This window comes from Eublepharis macularius, chromosome 10 (assembly GCF_028583425.1).
Source record: "Eublepharis macularius isolate TG4126 chromosome 10, MPM_Emac_v1.0, whole genome shotgun sequence".
NCBI lineage: Eukaryota > Metazoa > Chordata > Lepidosauria > Squamata > Eublepharidae > Eublepharis > Eublepharis macularius.
The window spans coordinates 8,262,024-8,281,300 of NC_072799.1; the positions used below are offsets into that span (position 1 = coordinate 8,262,024).

Here is a 19,277-nt window from a genome sequence, read left to right on the forward strand (position 1 = left end):
GGACCGGGCACCTGGGGCACCACAAGACCCTGAAGAAGGTCCTCGAGCGGTTCTTCTGGCCCTCCGTGAATGCGGACGTGAAGGCCCACTGCCGCTCATGCCCCACCTGTCAGCGGGTGGCTGTACGACGCCCCTCAAAGGCCCCCCTCTCCCCATTGCCCGTCATGGAGACACCCTTCCAACGCATCGCAATGGACTTTATCGGCCCGCTGCCGCACACACCCCGGGGCCACCGCTTTGCCCTGGTGATCGTGGACTATGCTACGCGGTTTCCGGAGGTCATCCCACTAAAGACAATGCAGACCCCGGGGATGATACGGGCCCTGTCCAAGCTGTTTGCAATGGTGGGCCTGCCGGACGAAATCTTGACGGACCGGGGGGGGGGGGCGTTCCATGCCAAAGCCATGCGTCAACTCTGCCAGAATTTGGGGATCCGGCAGGTATTCACCTCGGCTTACCACCCTCAGACGGATGGTTTGGCAGAGCGTCTGAACCAGACCGTCAAGGAAGCCCTGAGGAAGATGACCCGGGACAAGCCCCACCAGTGGGATCTGTACATTGACCCCCTCATGTTCGCCCTCCAGGAGACCCCACAGGCATCCACCGGCTATAGCCCCTTTGAACTGCTATATGGGCGCAAGCCACGGGGGATGCTCTCTCGGTTGGCAGAATGGTGGAGTCCCCGCGCCAGCAGCCCTGCTCCCCCCATACAGGAGTATGTGAGCCAGCTCCGCGAGCGGGTGCAGAAGTCCCAGGCAGAGGCAAACCGCCAGCTAACACACACCCAGGCGCAGCAGAAGGCTGCCTACGACCGGGGTGCAAGGATGAGGACCTTCCAAGTCGGAGAAAAGGTCCTAGTACACCACTCGGTGTTCCCACGGGAGGAGGGGGACCCATGGAGGGGCCCTTACCAAATTCGGAGGGTACTGGGTCCCACCACTTATGAGCTGCAGTGCGGGCCGGGCCGGCGCCGGCGGAGGACGCTCCATGTGAACCTGCTGAAGAGGTGGTACGAGCGGGACAGCGAGGAGTGCCAGCTGGCGGAGGACCCCCTGGAACTCCCGTCCAGTGAACTGCCGTGGACCACAGAAGGCCCAGAATTCGAGGAGCCCAAGGTGGACCCCCAGCTCGACCCAACTCAACGGGCCCAGCTACAGGCTCTATGGGCCCAGGTACCAGGCGTCTTCTCCCGCAGACCAGGTAGCACCAGCCTGATACAGCATGCCATCCCAACCGAGCCAGGGCAGGCGGCCCGGGCTACGTGGCGACCCATCCCTAGAAAGCGCTGGGAGGCAGTGGAAAAGGAGACGGACGAGATGCTCCAGCTGGGGGTGATTGAGCCCTCACGGAGTGCCTGGAGGAGTCCAATAGTCTTGGTGCCCAAGCCGGACGGGACCACCCGCTTCTGCGTCGATTACCGAGAGCTGAATAAGGTGGCCAAGTTCGATGCCTATCCCATGCCCCGAGCAGACGTGCTGGTGGATCACCTGGGGTCCGCTCGCTACCTGTCGGCTCTCGATTTAACCAAGGGATACTGGCAGGTGCCCGTGCGGCCTGAGGATCGGGAGAAAACAGCGTTCGCCACCCCCCGAGGTCTTTTTCAATTTAAGAAAATGCCTTTCGGTCTCCATGGTGCGGCAGCCACGTTCCAGCGACTAGTGGACCAGGTGCTGGGCGAGTGCCGGGCATACGCAATGGCCTACATTGACGACATCATTGTCTTTAGCCCGGACTGGCCCACCCACCTCCAGCACCTGGAGTCAGTCTTGAGAGCCCTTCAACAGGCCGGACTGCGGGCCAACCCAAAGAAAAGCCATCTAGGGTTCCAGGAGCTGCAGTACCTTGGCTTCGTGGTCGGGGGAGGACGGGTCTGACCACCGCCGGACAAGGTGGCCTCTATAGCCGATGCCCCACGGCCCCAGACCAAGAAGCAGGTCCGGCGTTTCTTGGGACTGCTGGGGTATTATGGGCGGTTCATCCCCCACTTTGCCTCCCGAGCGGCACCTCTGACGGACTGCTTAAGGAAGGGGATGCCCAACCAAGTCCGGTGGACCCCAGAACTAGAGGTGGCCTTCCGAGACCTGCGGTCAGCCCTCTCTAACGCCACCGCCCTGTGGAACCCGGACTTTGACCGACCCTTCACGCTGGCCACAGACGCTTCAGACACCGGCCTCGGGGCTGTGCTGACTCAGGAGCGTGATGGAGTAGACGTCCCCATTCTCTTCCTGAGTCGGAAGCTACAGCCCGCAGAGAAGCGCTATGCCACAGTGGAGCGGGAGGCCCTAGCAGTCAAGTGGGCAGTGGGGGCCCTGCAGTACTACCTGGCCAACAACCCCTTTGTACTGCTGACGGACCATGCGCCCCTGCAGTGGCTCCACCGCATGAAGGCGCACAATCCCAGGGTGCTGCTGTGGTACCTCTCCCTCCTACCCTTCCAATTTACCATCAAATACCGCCAGGGGGCACAGCATGTGGACGCAGACTTCATGTCCCGCATGTTCGAGACTGAACCAGACCCCCACAACTCAAAGCCAAGCGGGGTGTGTGTGTGTCCGGGGTCTGGGTCCCAGCCCCCAGACTTGGTAGGAGGGAACAGCAGGTCAACTGGGCGGACAGGCATACAGAGGGGGCAGCCAGCAGCCAGCAGGTCAACTGGTCAGCCAGCAGACAGCAGGTCAACTGGTCGGCCGGCTGACAGCAGGTCAACCAGTCTGACTGGCAGGCAGAGGGGGCAGCTGGGGGACAGCAGGCCAACCCCTCCCATGGGCAAATGGGGCCAGAACCTGCCAGTGCCAGGGGCAAGGGGCAAAGGCCCAGGGCCTCAGGAGGCAGGGGGAGACAGAGAGAGGCCAGCGAGTCCCACTCCCCTAGGAAAAGAAAGGGGACTAAGCAAGGCGGAAGGGGGCAAGGGCAGAGAGATTGGGGGCCCAGCAGTCACCCACCCAAAGGCCTTACCTGAGGAGGAGAAGCAGCAGCAGCCCCAACAACCCAAAGCCACGCCCCAGCTAGAAAATAGTAGCCTGGCCCAGGAGTTGCCAAAAGCCAAGCCACTCCAGGTGGGGCTAGTGGAGGCACTCGGCATGAAGCCCTGGGCAACCAGCCAAGGAGCCGCAGCTGGACCCACCTTCAGCCATCAGCTCAGCCAGGGAGGCCGGGCTGCTAGCCAGGGAACTGCAGCTGGACAGGCCTTCAGCAATCAGCCAAGGCAGGGAGGCTGGGCAGCCAGGGAACAAGGCACAGCTGGTGCTGGTCAGTGGGGCCAGATCAGCTACCCCAGCTGCAACTGCTTGGTGCAGCCCAAGACCAGGCTGGAAGAGGGGTGGGACAGTAGAAGGAAGCCCTATAAAAGCTGGCTGGGAAGAGCCCTGAGGTGGTGGGTGTGAATGAGGAGTGATGATGTGGAGTGAGAACGGTGCAATGCAAGAGTGGAGGTTTGGAGGAGAGTTCTGGAAGGAGGGGATGAAGAAGGACACAGGGGGCAAGCAGGCCAGGTTGAGCAGGCCAGCGAGTGGACTGAGAGGGAGTCTGGGTGAGGTATACCGCCCCTCCTTCCACAGAGCAGGGTCCTGCAGCATCCCTGGCCCCCCTATGACGTCAGGAGCAGACCGCCCAGGGCCACACCCAGCGGCAGCGGCGGCACGCCCTGACATGTAGGTCTTTCTGGAATTGCTAGCGCAATGTTTCCCGTGGAGATTTCACCAATCAGGGTTAAGAGCTATTGCATGGCTTGCTCATGAGACTTGATATGTGCGGTGGAAAGGTAGGGTGTGTGCCTGCCTTTCCATCTTAGCTGGGTGAGCTTGTGAAATGGCTATTTATTTGTTTGTTTTATTTATAGTCTGCCTTTCTCGCTGAGTAAGTATAATTCATAAGGTAGCTAACTCTGGGTTGGGAAATACCTGGAGATTTGAGGGGTGGAACGTGAGGACATCGGGATTGTGGGGCGGGGGGGGGGGGTCAACAGGCTATAATGTCATGGAGTTCCCTCCTCCAAAGTAGCTATTTTTTCAAGTGGATAGTTAAGTAGGTAGCCATGTTGGTCTGCAGTAGACTAGCACGATTTTAGTCCAGTGTCACTTTAGAGACCCACAACATTATTTGAAGGGAGATCTGACTCTTGAAAACTTACACGTTCCAGAGGAACTGATTTCTGTTGTCTGCAAATCGGTTGTAATTACCGGAGATCTCCAGCCCCCCCCCCGCCCCGGAGGTTGACAGCCCTAGTAATTCAATATGATCAACATCTGGGACATTCGACAAACAATATACTAGGGTGTAGATTGCAGAAACTTGAAAACAAGCAGAAATCTGATACAGATCTGAAACAATGCTGGAGCAAAACACAAGCAGTTTGACATGACATCATAAACTACAGTCGTGTAGTCTACAGCCCCTACCCTTCAACAAAGCATCTATTTGAACCATTTCTTTAAAACACATCCCCATTAGCTGCATAGGAAAGCTCATTTTACTTTGCATTTGGGATCTCCTTATTTCGAGTCAGAAAACAATTCCTCTCCAAGACCAGCTGAATCTCTGAGCCAAGCTACAAGTGATGCCTTACACAGGTTGGACACTTGTCAGCTCCCCTCAAGTTTTGATGGGAAATGTAGGCGTCCTGGTTTTACAGCTTTGCTCTCCATTACAGCTGCAAGACCAGGATGCCTACATTTCCCATCAGAACTTGAGGGAAGCTGACAAGTGTCCAACCTGTGTCAGGCATCACTTGTAGCTTGGCTCTAAGTCATCTGATTCTCCTCATCCATGTTGCTGTTCTACCCAGCCCATCTGCTTTTTTTTAAATTTCAGTAAACTGTTGAACTGAGTGAGCATATCTGGCATGAAGCTATCTTATCCATTCCTGGTAGTGGCACATTGTAATCCAGGCAGTTTCTAGGAGAGGTAAGAAACACGGTGCAGTGCTTGCTAGATAGCTGAATTTGTGAGTTCCTCAGCCACCTCCAAGTTAGCCCAGTGTGGACCAGATGTCAATTGTGACCATGACGCAAGTTAGGCCACAGCACAGTTGGAAGTAGCCATGTGAAATTGGCCCTCCGCCCATGGCATACTAGTGCTTGGTGCCAGCCCTGCATACCGCCAAGCATTGTATGAATGAAATTTTGGTTTCCAAAATATTATTTACAGCTCTTTGCATTTCAGTCGAAGTCAGCAATGTTGCCTTCTAAACTTTTTTTCTGCTTTGGGCAGCTCCAAAAGTATAGCCAGGCCTATATATTGCCGAAATAAATATTGAATGTACCCATTATGCACATATTCATAAACTATGTATGTATGCCCCAACCATTAATAGTAGGAATTGCTAACGTATAGTCATTAGCATCTTTCATGTTATACAAACTGCTGGAATTTAAAAACAGTTGCTCTCCTGTGTACCTTCAGGCATCTCGTGCATCAGATTTTAGCATCGTAAGGAAGAATTTGCTTATTTATAGTGACACTATCATTTAACTACAATGGCGTTGCGGGTGATAGTCCTTGGGCCATTTGACCATAAATTAACATTGGTGTGCTCTTTACACATTGGGAATTGTAAACTTCCAGACATGCTCTGGAACATTCAAGAGGACCTGCAACCCGCTTCCAAAAATATAAGTCAGTGTTTTGTTTTTTGCTTTTCCTGGCTGTACAGCTGGTTTAGCTGGCAGTTCGGCAACAGTTTGTGGAAACTGTGCTCAGTTTCAGCCACAATCTTCCATAAAGTACAGGAGTGTACAAAGATTCAATCAATCTGGAAACAGATGTGTTGCTCTATCCACTTTGCCAGGCTTTTATTGGCAGTTTCTTTGGTTAATAAATGTTTTATGATTAAGCACAGTTATCCTGTTCTGACAACACAATACGACAATACGATTCCCCAACCTGGCGTTGGCAACCATATTGTCAATGCAAGTCTTATGATTGCAATACTATATTTTTGAAGGATGTATCTCCCATGCTTGTGCACACTTTCTGGTCTCCATCCAGAGACATCAGTGCACTCTGCTCAACTTTACAACTTTATTTGTTTATAATTTACTCAGCAGAATCTGAATATTTGTGTGCAGGGACGGGGGGTGGGGGGAGGTAGTCATTATCTTAGACAGCAGTTTTCAGCATGAATTATGTTCCTCTTCCAAGGAATCCATTTGCAGCCATAAAATGAATGGGAGGAGAGGAATTGAGGCATTCACATAGGACATTCAGGCTGGCTAAGGAAAGGAAAGTTAATAAAAGTAAAGGAAAGTTAGTAAAATGGCAGGGCAGAACCCCTTTGTCTTCTATTAGACTTGGAAACCACTTGTAGGCATTTCAGTTAGAGAGATAACAATGTATAATGGTTCGCAGTAGTCCTTGCTGAGATGGTGCCATCCAGCAAGATTATGATGTAATTTCATGCATATATCGGGGCTTTATCCTAATCATAATGCTTGGCATCCCTTCTGCAATTTAGGGTGGTCAACACACATATCACATATATCATTCCCATGACCCCTCTAACAACTCCTTTAAGGCTCAGCATTATCATTTCCATGTTGCAAATGGAAGGCAGAGGCTGAGGAAACTGTGTTGCCTACGTCAACTTGGCAAGGCAGAGGGAAGCTTTAAATAAAGAATGTACTGGTATTATTTATTTATTTAAAACATTTCTATGGCACCTGTCCACCCAGTATCTAGTGTGTGAGTGTATCAATGAAATAAAGTGTATGTTTAGGCTCTTGCTCTTAGCTATTACATAGAAGCTCTGTTCAGGTGCTTTGCTAAAACACCATTGTATGCTATAAATGAGCCTAGGAGAAACTGGGGTTTCCAACTTTCCTCCTCCCTCTTCCTCTTACATGACATGATTTACAGCCGACAATAGCTTGTTGCTAGATTTGAACCAGCAAACCGTGGTTTTCAGGTGTCTTGCAAACCAGAGTTTGATCTCAGTGCACCACCCTAGTTTGCATATGCAAAATGTAGCTTACTTTTTGGGATGTATTTATATACTGCCTTTCTCATGAGACTCAAGCTGGATTATATAGTGTAAGTCAGTGCAATCAATTGAATGGGCTCTCCAATAAACAGTGCAATAGGATTTGGACAGCAGAAAGCTGAAAACATAACTGAAACGTGAATGTTAATATGACATGTTAATGCAGAAATTACATAGTAGGATCATACTTACAGCATGTACTCCACACAGTAGTACAGTCCACAGTCCCATCCCTATCCCAAAAGATCTCTCTGAACTTTTATAAAATACCATCTTGAATAGTTTGCAGAATGCCATGAGAGTAAGAGCTTTCCTTACCTCCTCAGGCAGGCCTTTCCATAAGTTGTGGGGAAGCAACAGAATGTGCACATCCAGGCAGTTGATTTTGCCGATTTGTACGGTGCCATCTGCAGAAGGCCATGCTCAGATGTTCGAAGCTGATATGGCAGAGCAACAATTCAACTACAAAGATGTTGATGATGGTGATGATGATGATGATGATGAAGATGATTTATATCATTTCTAGTCTGCCTTTCTCACTGAGTCTCAAGGTGGATTACATAGTGTGAGATGAGTACAGTCAATATCAAGAACATTTCAATAAACAATGCCATAGGGCAAATAAATGCAAGTTTACAAGACATAACATTAGCAGAAATCTGCTAATGAGTTGAAGAAATGTGAAACAGAGCATAAGCAATTCTAGGACTGACATTAGACAACGTAGAACTACCTAGTAGGGCCATACTTAAAGCAACAGGTAGTACATAGTGGTGAAGTCTATGGCCCCCAACTCATTAGTGAAAATCTCTTTGAGATCACCTCCCTACAATACAGCCCTCCTATTCCCTGAAATCCACACACAGACTGGCAAACAAAGTATACTATGTGCTACTTTAGAAACTTCTCATTGAATCTGACCATGAGAACGGAAGAATATCTGCCAGGCCCATCTGCCAGGCATCATGGCTTGGTGTGCTGTCTGAGCCAAGCATAAGATCATAAGAAGAACCCAGCTGGATGAGATCAGTGGTCCATCTAGTCGAGCATCCAATGGACAACCAGTTGCCCCAGAAGGCTAAACAAGCAGGGGACAGAGACCAAGGGCTGCCATGCTGCTTCCTCCCAGAAATGGTATTCAGAGGTTTGCTGCCTCCAGGGCTTTTTTTCCACTGGAATGCGGTGGAAAGGAGTTCCGGTACCTCTTGGAAATGGTCACATGGCTGGTGGCCCCGCCCCCTGATCTCCAGGTAGAGGGGCGCCAGCTCGGAGGGCAATCTAAGCTCCCCTCTGTCTGGAGATCAGGGGGTGGGGCCACCAGCCATGTGACCATTTTCAAGAGGGTGATTTAAACTTTAAAAAATGCCCCCCTTGTTCCAGCTGACCCAAAGTGACGTCATTGTGAGATCCCGAGTTCGACCATCTCTTTTCCCAGAAAAAAAGCCCTGGCTGCCTCTATAGATGGAGGTGCCCTTCAGTCTTCATGGCTAGTGGCCATTGATGGAGCTCCCCTCCCTGAATTTTTCTGAGCCCCTTTTAAACCCGAACTCAGAGGTGATGAGATTTTCCTCCTTTGTAAGTTCACCTGGTTGGTGTGAAGCTCTTTGTCAAACTTTTCCTTGTCCTGTTGCTATGAAAGAGCAGCAGGCTTCTGGGCTGCTGGAAAGTATTTATGCCTGAGGGCAAGGGAGAAAATGAACATGAAAAGAGGCTTATGTGCTCACTGCCTTTCATTTCCTTTAATCTAGTGATGCCACGTTTTGCCGAACAAGTTGAAGTTGCCATTGAAGCATTGAGTGCGAACATCCCTCAGCCATTTGAAGAGAATGAGTTCATAGATGCCTCCCGCTTGGTTTATGATGGAGTTCGTGACATCAGGAAAGCTGTTCTGATGATAAGGGTATGTAAGGCGCCCAGGGAAATAAAGTTTGGGCTTAGGCAGCAGGCATCATGGCACGCAAAGGGAATGGAAGAGCTGATTGTCATTCACATGGTTGTACAATCTGCAAAATGTGTGGACCATCAAAATCACTGCGGAACAAGGGCTGATGGAGCTTGTTCATAAGATCGGGTTTTGCATTGGTTTATTTCATTTGATCACTACATGTTTGTTCATCCAGAGAATCAGAGCTGCACTTTTGTCTTACAGCTAGCCTATGAGAATCAGAAACTTTGGAGTTTACACTAGTCCAAGGCTGAGATCCAGTAATATACAAACAACAATGGGCTGTGTAGTCAGGCCACAGTCTTGCTGTGTGCAACTTTGGGTCTGGGGGTGGTAGAAAGAAGCTTGTGGACTGGCCAAGGGTAACATACAAGCTCAGCACATTAATCACTCTAATTGTAGTATGATTACATTTGTGTTTACATTTGTAGGAAATCAGTAGCTGTGAGGGGTGCTGTTGAGTTGATGGTAGCATGCTCTGGGTCAAGGGACCACTTTGCTTATTTTAGAAGCAAATACACAATGATGGGGCCCAAACTGGCGGAGACTGACCAAGAGAGATATCTTGGAGTCGTGGTACATAACTCACTGAAAATGTTGATACAGTGTGCGACAGCAATAAAAAAGGCCAACCTATGCTGGGGATTATTAGAAAGGGAATTGAAAACAAATCAGCTAGTATCATAATGCCCCTGTATAAATCAATGGTATGGCCTCATTTGGAATACTGTGTACAATTCTGGTCACCACACCTCAAAAAAGACATTATAGCACTGGAAAAAGTGCAGAAAAGGGTAACTAGAATGATTAAAGGGATAGAACACTTCCCCTATGAAGAAAGGTTAAAACGCTTGGGTCTCTTTAGCTTGGAGAAACAACAACTGAGGAGTGACATGATAGAGGTATACAAGATCATGCATGGGATAGAGAAGGTAGAGAAAAGTATTTTTTCTCCCTTTCTCACAATACAAGAACTCATGGGCACTCAATGAAATTGCTGAGCAGTCAGGTTAGAATAGATAAAAGGCAGTACTTCTTCACCCAAAGAGTGATTAACACATGGAATTCACTGCCACAGGAGATGGTGGCAGCTTCAAGCATAGCTTCAAGAGGGGATTGGATAAACATATGGAGCAGAGGTCCATCAGTGGCTATTAGCCATAAGGTATAGATGGAACTCTCTGTCTAGGGCAGTGACGCTCTGTATTCTTGGTGTCTTTTGAGGGGGGGGGCAATCAGTGGGAGGGCTTCTAGTGTCCCTTCCCCACTGGCAGACCTCCTGAGGACACCTGGTTTTTGGCCACTGTGTGACACAGAGTGTTGGACTGGATGGGCCATTGGCCTGATCCAACATGGCTTATCTCATATTCTTATGTTCTTAAGCCCATAGCAATGAAAAAGAGAGAGGTGTCTCATCTGCAATTTGGGATTTTGTTCTTCTGAGAAGCACACCAAGCTCATTAGGGACCCCTGAAAACAAACATATTTCTCATCGATAAAGAGAAAAAAATTAAAGCCCAATCCCATTCAACTTCACTGAGATGTAAACCCCATGAGGTTCACTAGTGCTTACTCCAAAATCACGATCCTAACATTTAAGTCAATCTCAGATTATAAAATGGCCATGTTTCCCTTGTTGTGTTTGTTGTGATTTTGATTGTTTTGATGTACAAAGACTTGCAAATAAATCCATAACAGTTAGTCACCCACATATTTTCACTGGCCCACCAGTCTCTGGCTGGCCACTTTCCACTGGAAAATAGGGAAGTGACATTTATACAAGCCTTGGTTAAAGTATCATAAAAGGAATCCAGAAGCCATAGCAATAATTGGCATGTAAATTTTCCCACCTTCCTCTATAACATGTACCATAGTGTACTTGTTTGAACCCTTCTGATGCAAGATCCTGTCTCTTTTCTGCATTTATATTGGAAGAATTTTGAGCTAATCTGTTCTAGGAGTGCAGAATGAAAGAATCTTTTTCCTGAATGCAGAGGGCTGGAGTAGGTACAATTCTGAGCCTTTCCAACTCTTTATTTGTTTTGTTGACAAACAATAGATAAAGTGTAACTTTATCCATCTAGGTCTTCATAGCCTGACTAAATTCTAAATTTTGGAGGGAGGGTGGCTTCCAATAATACTCTGTACATAAGAGCAGCAGCCAAAGTAAGAGGATGTGATCATTTATTTCCCTAACTGAAAGCAGCCATAAATATAAAGCAGATTCAAAACATTTGATCATCTATTTAGTTCTGATCAGCTGTTCTGCCTAGAATACCTGTTGAAAGCCATACATCTATGAAAACCCTTCCTTTTGCACACACACCTATTTTACAGAGAAATTACTGATTCTTCAGGGTATCTGAATATCTGGTTTTACTGTTGTCTGTGATTAGAATCATTTGTGTCTCTTTAATGTACATGCAGAGCTTGTGATATGCCACAGGTGTTCTTTGTATCTAAATTAACTTACAGCTTCACCAAGCCTCCAAAAAGATGTTTTTCAGTGTTTATTCAAGTAAGGAAACTGTCATTTCAATATTGACTAACCAGCCAATTTGATTTTATCGAGTGTTCCTCTATCCCCACCCCTCTTAATAAGATAAATATCATCACCATTGGAGGAAATGTTTTGTGCCTGGCTTTTCAGTGTTGCCCTCCCCAGCTTCATCAAGATCCTGAACCAGTGACTAGACATAGGCAGGGACAGAAAAAAAAACACCTGAATACCCTGTTCATCATTCGTTGCCATCCACGAACAACAAACATGAACGAACATGAACTGTTCCCAGACATGTTCATTGTTTGTTGTTCGTGGGGGCCAGGACCACCCCCACCCCCAAAACCTCCCACTTAGCCCCCCCTGCCCTCAAACCCACTTACCTGGTCCTTTAAAGATCCCTTTAAACTATCAGCTGGCAGGCGGCAGGGGGGGATTCCCCCCTGCCAGCTGATAGTTTAAAGGGCCCTGTCCTGGCAAAAACAGCAGTGTCTGCTGGCAGCTAGTTTGAGGGGTTACAAACTGACCCCAATGTCCAATACGCACCAAATTTGCATGGGGACATAGTCATCACTGTCCTCTGGAGACCCCCCACGTTTCAGAGAGATTGCACCCCGGGAAAGGCGTAATCCATGGGTCTCCCCGTTGGCTATCATTTTCTCTTCACAGTGGCAAAAACGCGACTCTCTGCTGGAAGTAAGGAGGAAAGGCAGAAGGAGTTCAGACAGAGTTCAGTCTCTGCCTCCAGTTGCCAAGGGGATTGATTGCAGGTGCCAGACTGTCTGGCTTGATGAACGGCTGCTGAAGGCAACAAACAAGGCTTGTAACGACCACCTGTTCGTTTAAGATGGGGCCTTATGAACAGCTTGTTCGCGAACAGCTGATTGGGCTGTTCGTGGGTTTTTTCTGTTTGTAATGCTGTTCATGTCTACCAGTGACACCCTTCTAAATTCACAGGAAAGGATGTTTTGCCTTATAAGATGCAAGGGTGCCTTTCCATTTTATACTTGAGAGCCTGGCCAAACTCACCCAATCATGTTTAATGAAAAAGCTCCTTTCTGAAGAGTTTCTACCTAGAGAGACAGCAAGTTGCATATTTTCTTGTAGGGTTGTAAATGTGTGGGGAATTGCTTTTTCCAGAATTCGCTTTTTTAGATATAGCCACTGATTCCTCTTAGTCTCTTTTTTTTCTCTTTTAAGAATAGAATTTCTCTTTCATTTCTCTTCAAAAAGAAATCTCTTTCATTTCTATTCAAAGAGAAATCAAACCTCCCTTTTGGAATTTCACCTCTTGCCGTTCCTTTAAGTATTATACTTCAGGGTGGTGCTGTGGCTGGAAGATAGAAAAGCTTGGGAAGATATTGGCCATTTCCGCATCTCCTTAAAGGGACAGCCCACTCACCGAATGCGGGCAGCTTTTCCACTTCACTGCAGACATCTACATTTTCAAAACAGTTACCGGCTGGCTTCCATTTTTTTCGGCGTCATTTCTGGAACCACACTTTCCTGCAGTCCCCGAAAAGGTGCGGAAAAACAGAAGCCAAACAGCCTGCAACTGTTTTGAAAATGTAGACATCTGGAATGAAGTGGAAAAGCCGCCCGCATTCGGCAAGTGGGCTGTCCCTTTAAGGACATGCGGAAACAGCCATTATCTGCCTCTGAGCATCTACAGAGTGAAATTCTAAAATTTTCCAGAGGCTCCCTCCCTGCCTCCTTCCCTTCAGATTTCTCTCCGATCAAAAATGAATTGATTAGCAACTGACTTCAAATTCCTAAAAAGATGAAAAGAAAGGGATGCTGGATTTCAGGGAGAAACTGGGTAAAGAGAAATTAAGAGAATTTCTCTTAACAGCTCTATTTCCTTCTAAAGTTGTTTCTCCTTAAACCTTCTCTGAAAACCGAACATTAAAATCACTTGTAATCTCATTCAGGGATGACTTGTAATCTCATTCAGAAGCCATCCCACAATAATTGTCAATTGTACCCATTGCAGAACAAAGAAATTATCTGAGGGCCAAGCTACACATGACGAATGACACTTGAACGGCAAGTGGATTGAGTGGAGGGCAAGTGAACAGGGAGAAATACACTTGCTGTTCAAGTGTCATTCGTCACGTGTAGCTTGGCCCTGTAATGTTTGTCTCTTTGCATGCAGTAATCAACATTTGCTCTTTAAATTAGTGGAAGGGCTTCTCTTCATCCCAATTTAATAAATGGAAGCAAAAGAAAACTCATCTCTGCTGTGCTGTATTTTTATAGACCATGTGGAAGAGAATCAAATGTATATGGAAATATTAATAATATCTGAGCTGAGGAAAAAATAGTTCCCTCTGCAATACGAGGGGGAGAAATCCTTCCAGTATCATAAATTTAGCCAGATGATGTCGGCCACTGAAATTGAAAGAGAAAGTAATATACTAAGCTGCACCATTTCTCCCATTCCTTTATAGGTTCTCTGTTACATGTTGTTTTGTCACAATTACTTACAGAATTTCCTCAGAAAGAGCTATTGGAATGAAACCCCCTGTATAGCTTACGACAGCAGAGAAAAAGTCCATTTCCTCCTCCTCTTCTTTTTCTTATACTCATTTGGCCAAAATACAGGGCTCTGTTGGATGACTCTGTGGCTGTTGGCAGCGCTTTCATATCTCTTAGATGTGATCGCTGCAACTAAGGGAGGGCAATCCATTTGAAAAGTGACATGGAATGAGAATGTTGTTGCATTTCTGTATTTTTTTTTAAAGAATAGTGTCTCTTTCTTGGTGTTGCCAGGCTCCATGTGGGGCCTGGAGTTCTCCCAGATTTACAGATGATCTCCAGACTGCAGAAAGAGTTCCCCTGGAGAAAATGGCATCTCTGGGGGGCAAAAACTGTGGTACACCAAAGATTCCAGGTGATAGCCCTCTTCAAATTGTCCCTTTCCCATGTACCATCCCCAAATTTCCAGGAATTTCCCAAGCTGGAGTTGACAACCCTATTATTTCTCACCCCCTGTATGAACTCATAGATCCAGAGGAGTTAGCCATGTTAGTCTGTAGTCGCAAAATAGTAAAGAGTCCAGTAGCACCTTTAAGACTAACAAACTCGAAAGCATAAGCTTTCGAGAACCACACCTCCCTTTGTGAGATGCATCTGACGAAGAGAGCTGTGGCTCTCGAAAGCTTATGCTACAATAAAGTTGGTTAGTCTTAAAGGTGCTACTGAACTCTTTACTATCTATGAACAGACTGCAGTACAGTTTATGTAACCATGGGTTTCCTTTGAAGACAAAAAAGACTGAATGGTATCTTAAACACAGTTAACACACTGGCAAGTGTTCAGTTGATCTTAAGACACCATTAAGTGTCATATGTGTTTGCTCCAGTAAAATAAGAGTGGAGATACCATGTGAGAGGACATGATTGTTTTAACAGAACCATACTTAACACCACCCTTTGATCTGGCCTCTAAGGAAGAGTCCTGCTGGGCTGAACCAAAGGTCCATCCAGTTAAACCAGCTCCATTCCCCTGAGTGGCCGATCAGATGCCCCAAAGGCCCCTAAAAAGCCTACCAGCATTGCACAGAAACCAACACCTCCCCCATTTTGACCCCCAGTATCAGGTATTCAGGTGCACGTGGAGGTTGGTTCCATGGAGACATCAGAAGGAATAGCTGTCGGTGGGCTTATCCTCCTTTTAAAGCCACGGTTAAAATCCATGGCCCTCCCTACATGCCACAGCAGGGCCGATTCCACATAGCTTACCTTGTTGTGGAAAATAGTGAAATCTCGCGCAAAATCTTGTGAGAAGACGCTGTTATCATGTGAGAAGACGCTGTTATCTCACAAGAAGACGCGATAACAGCGTCTTCTAGTGTGATTTCGCGCGAGATTTCGCTATTTTCCACAACAAGGTAAGCTGTGTGGAAACGGCCCAGATGCCAAGAGAGAAAAGAGAAGGAACGGCAGAGGACGAAACACCTGAATACTCCATGGGTCCCAAAGCCTTGTAATCATTTCCAGGTCAGTCCTGAGCCTTTAGTCTGAGCAGCGGAAAGACTCGGCTTGTAACAGCTCCCTACTGTAATTGGTAATGCCATTCTGAGGCATTCCGAGTCCAAGATGAAAGTTGCCTGGCCAGCCCTAAGTATCAAATTTGGGTGAACGCTAGCGCTGAGTTTTAGCTCTCGAAAGCTCATACCCTGGAAATTCCAGTTGGTCTTTAAGATGCGACTGGACCCGGATCTTGCTCAAGTCCTTTGCCATTAGTTAACTTTCCACACCTCTCTGTTACGAAATCATTTCTTTGCCCTGGGCCTTTCTTTGTCCAGTAAACTGATGGACGTACATGAAACCACTCCATACCGAATCAGACCCTTGGTCCATCTGACCAAATCTGACCCTTGGTCAAACTGGCAGTGGGATCTCAGGGAGAGGGTCTTGCACATCACCAGCTGCCTGGTCCTTTTTAACCGGAGATGCCACGGATTGGACCTAGGACCTTCTGCCTGCCAAGCAGACGCTCTGCCCCTGAGTCACAGTCCCTCCCCTATAACATTTGTCAGAAAATGATGGTATTTGTTAAATAGTAGATATTGCCATAACAGGGCTGGAGGGGACCGACATTTCAGTTTGCCACCCTCTAAACTGAAATCACAGCATTCTTGTAAAAACAGGCATCAATTTGGACATGGGAATTGCTCAAGGGCTTGGCAGGGCAGAGAGACCCTACATGATGTAAGTCAAAGAAGCCTCCTAAGATGAATCTAGACTCCCCGGCAGCTGACTTTCCAGTTGGATGTGGAGGAAAGACCTTCCTAGCTTTGGGCAGCTGCAGCTGCCTGAATGATTTAATTCATTCCTTTATTTCCAGCCTTACCATTTTCATGGTAGTTAATAAAACGACAGTGACGTGCAACAGTGGCGCTGAATGGATGCAAAATGACACACCTCGGTACAGCAGTCGCGTAACATTTCTATTGTGCTTTAGTTAATTATTCTGTCGATTTCTTAGTCATGTTCGGCTACAAGCGTCTTCCAGAAAGGCAAGCTGCAAATTTCTGAAAACGAATCCACACCAAAACGTTCGCTTTATCACCTTTACATTAATTAAAAATGTGAGTCTTCAGCGGCCTCTAACGAAATAGCCTGCTGTTAGACAGAGAGGCCCTTTGTCCTAGAAACGGGAGCTGGAGGAGAACATTCAAAGCGCCCCCCCCCCCATGCTTTCTCATATATTCCTTACAGACAGCCCTATAAGGGACTCTGTCTCTTTATCCCTGTGTTGCAGATAGGCGGCTGACAGAGAGCGGCTTGCTTAAGGTTATCTAGTGAGCCTCTGGCAGAGGTGAGATTTGAACTGGGTGCCTCCTGTTCTTTTAGCCACAGTGGTACATAGGCTTATTATAAGAAGCTGATGGAAAACGGAGGATGCGCTTCTCTATTTACTGTGAATTGCTGCTGCTTGGTCGACTAACGAGGAGCTATCCTTGTCTCTTTTCTCCGCTGCTGGGAGTTGAGGGTCCTCATGAAAGCGGAGACCAACCAAAAGAGCAGGAGGCGGAGAAGTTTTGTGAAGAGCCAGTGGCAGGATTTTGATCTTACTGTGCATCTTGCATACCTTTGTTGGACCCTCAGGGCACATTGCAGTTGAGAGATGTTTTCCCCGTTGTTTGGATAAGGTTTACCTTGACTTTTTTCTTCTTGTGCGTTCTTAACTCCTGCTGATCCCAAGTGGGAATTAAAGACAGAACAACAAGAATACAAAAGCAGAGATTCATACTGAGGGTGTTGGGGAGGGGAGAGGATATTGTCCCCTATGTACACAAAGCTACCTTAGCAAGCAAATCCCTCTTCCATTCAAAGCATGCTTTCTCATTTAGAATGGAAAACAGGTTTCCTAGCTTTCATGTAATCTGACTCTTACATGTGCATGCAAAGGTTTCTACCAATCCTGTGTGATCCAATCTGCTACACTGAGTGATGTCAAGAAAAGGGTGCAATAAGTAGAGAGTTTCAGGGTTGCCCGGAGAGCTTGGGCAAGGTATTGGTGGTAGATTGTAGAAGCATGCCCGTTCTAATGAAACATCTTGTGTGTGTTGTTTTGAATACAAGGGTGGGAGCAGAGGGGTTCTTATTTGGGGCTCCCTTGTGTCTCTTGGCAGCTTCGACTATATTGCATCTGTTCCTTTCAAGCATGAGATCATTGCCAGCCATGAAACCTTCGGGACTTCTTAAAATATCTTCAGTGGCTTTCTTTATTTATAACATTCCAAGTTTACCTTTCCTGTTTCAAACAAATGTGTAGTCTGGTTTACAAGATTAAAATGACTAACAAAATTAATTTAAAAACAAATAGCAAACATAAGACATGCAAAAGTACTCAGGACAAAATGGAACTTGAAAAGAACTTGCTGGATTAAAAACAGGGCTTTTTTTTCAGCAGGAACACAGTGGAACAGAGTTCCGGCACCTCTGGAAAATGGTCACATGGCTGGTGGCCCCGCCCCCTGCTCTCCAGGCAGTTTAAATCGCCCTCAGCAAAAATGGTCACATGGCCGGTGGCCTGGCCCCCTGGTCTCCAGAGAGAGGGGAGTTTAGATGAGACATGGGCACGAACCGAAAAAAATAATGAACCTGCGGTTTGTGGTTCGGTGCCACCAACGAAACGGAACTAACGAACCGCAACAAACATTTCCTGCTGATGAACCTGTACGTGGTTCGTGGGGGTCAGAACGGCCTCCGTTGGACGTAGAGAGCCCATATTCACAGGGAGTGTTTAGCAGGTTCTCCTCCAGCCAGCACCCCCGTTTGGTCAAGATTTCAATAGGAATCTTGAAGTTATACCCTCTCCAATCTGAGGCCCCCAGGAAAATCACACTCAATACAATTAGAGCCACCAGTTGATTTTGGCCCAGTGTACAAGGGGTGTACTTGAAGGGTTTGCAGGGATGAGATTGGAGTGCCCATGGCTACAGAACACCCCCCTCCCTCCCCCGGGTGTCTTCTCCCAAGTTGTAACCACTTTGCAGCTCCATGGTTGGAAGGAAGACCTGCCGATCAAGGTAAGCTGGGCTTCAATTTGGATTTCCAGGGCAACAGAAGGAATGCAGACAGAGTTCAGGCATTCCCCTGGGTCCGTTTCCAAGGGAATTGATTGAGGGCGCCTGACTGTCTGGCTTCATGAACCGCGGACAGATGCAACGAATCGGGCTTCTTACGAACGCTGGTTCATTGGCCTTGGACACTCATGAACTGCCAGATCGCGAACAGACAATCAGTCAGTTCGTGGGTTTTTAGCATTCGTAATGCGGTTTGTGCCCATGTCTAGTTTAGATTGCTCTCCATGCCGCTGTGGCATGGAGGGCAATCTAAACTCCCCTCTGTCTGGAGACCAGGGAGTGGGGCCACCGGCCATGTGACCATTTTTGCTGAGGGTGATTTAAACTTTAAAAAACTCCCCCTTGTTCCAGCTGACCCAAAGTGATGTCATTGTGTGGTTCTGAGTTCCACCACTGAGATCCAGCACCTCTTTTCCCAGAAAAAAAGGCCCGATTAAAAATATTTTGTGGGTAATAAAAGAACTCTCATGAAGGAACCACCGGTGATGTTTGAGGAGTAAGTTCCATAATTTTGATGCTAGAATTCTAGAGTTTTGGTGCTAGATGCCAGAAGTGACATCATTATGCCAGGATGCTACTGATCACCCTCATTCCTCTCCCCCCATTTTTCTCCTGCTGCCCAGCTGAGGGCAGGCAGAAGGCCTGGTAGCAGAGGGCAAGAGTTCTCCAGCTATAGTGGAAGACAGGGTAACCTTGCTGACCAGGAATGGGACTGGAGTCTCACAATAAAGCTTTTCAGAGCTGCTTCTGAAGTTCT

At 47.4% G+C, this 19,277-nt stretch overlaps 1 protein-coding gene across 1 annotated transcript in view; it reads left to right on the plus strand.

Annotated features, from left to right (window-relative positions):
* The window catches only part of CTNNA2 (catenin alpha 2), a 678,629-nt gene that overhangs the window by 592,108 nt on the left and 67,244 nt on the right, over nucleotides 1-19,277 (plus strand). Inside the window, exon 15 of the mRNA XM_054989920.1 lies at nucleotides 8,725-8,876. Coding sequence (XP_054845895.1) covers nucleotides 8,725-8,876 — 152 coding nt within the window. The remainder of the gene's footprint in view (nucleotides 1-8,724; nucleotides 8,877-19,277) is intronic.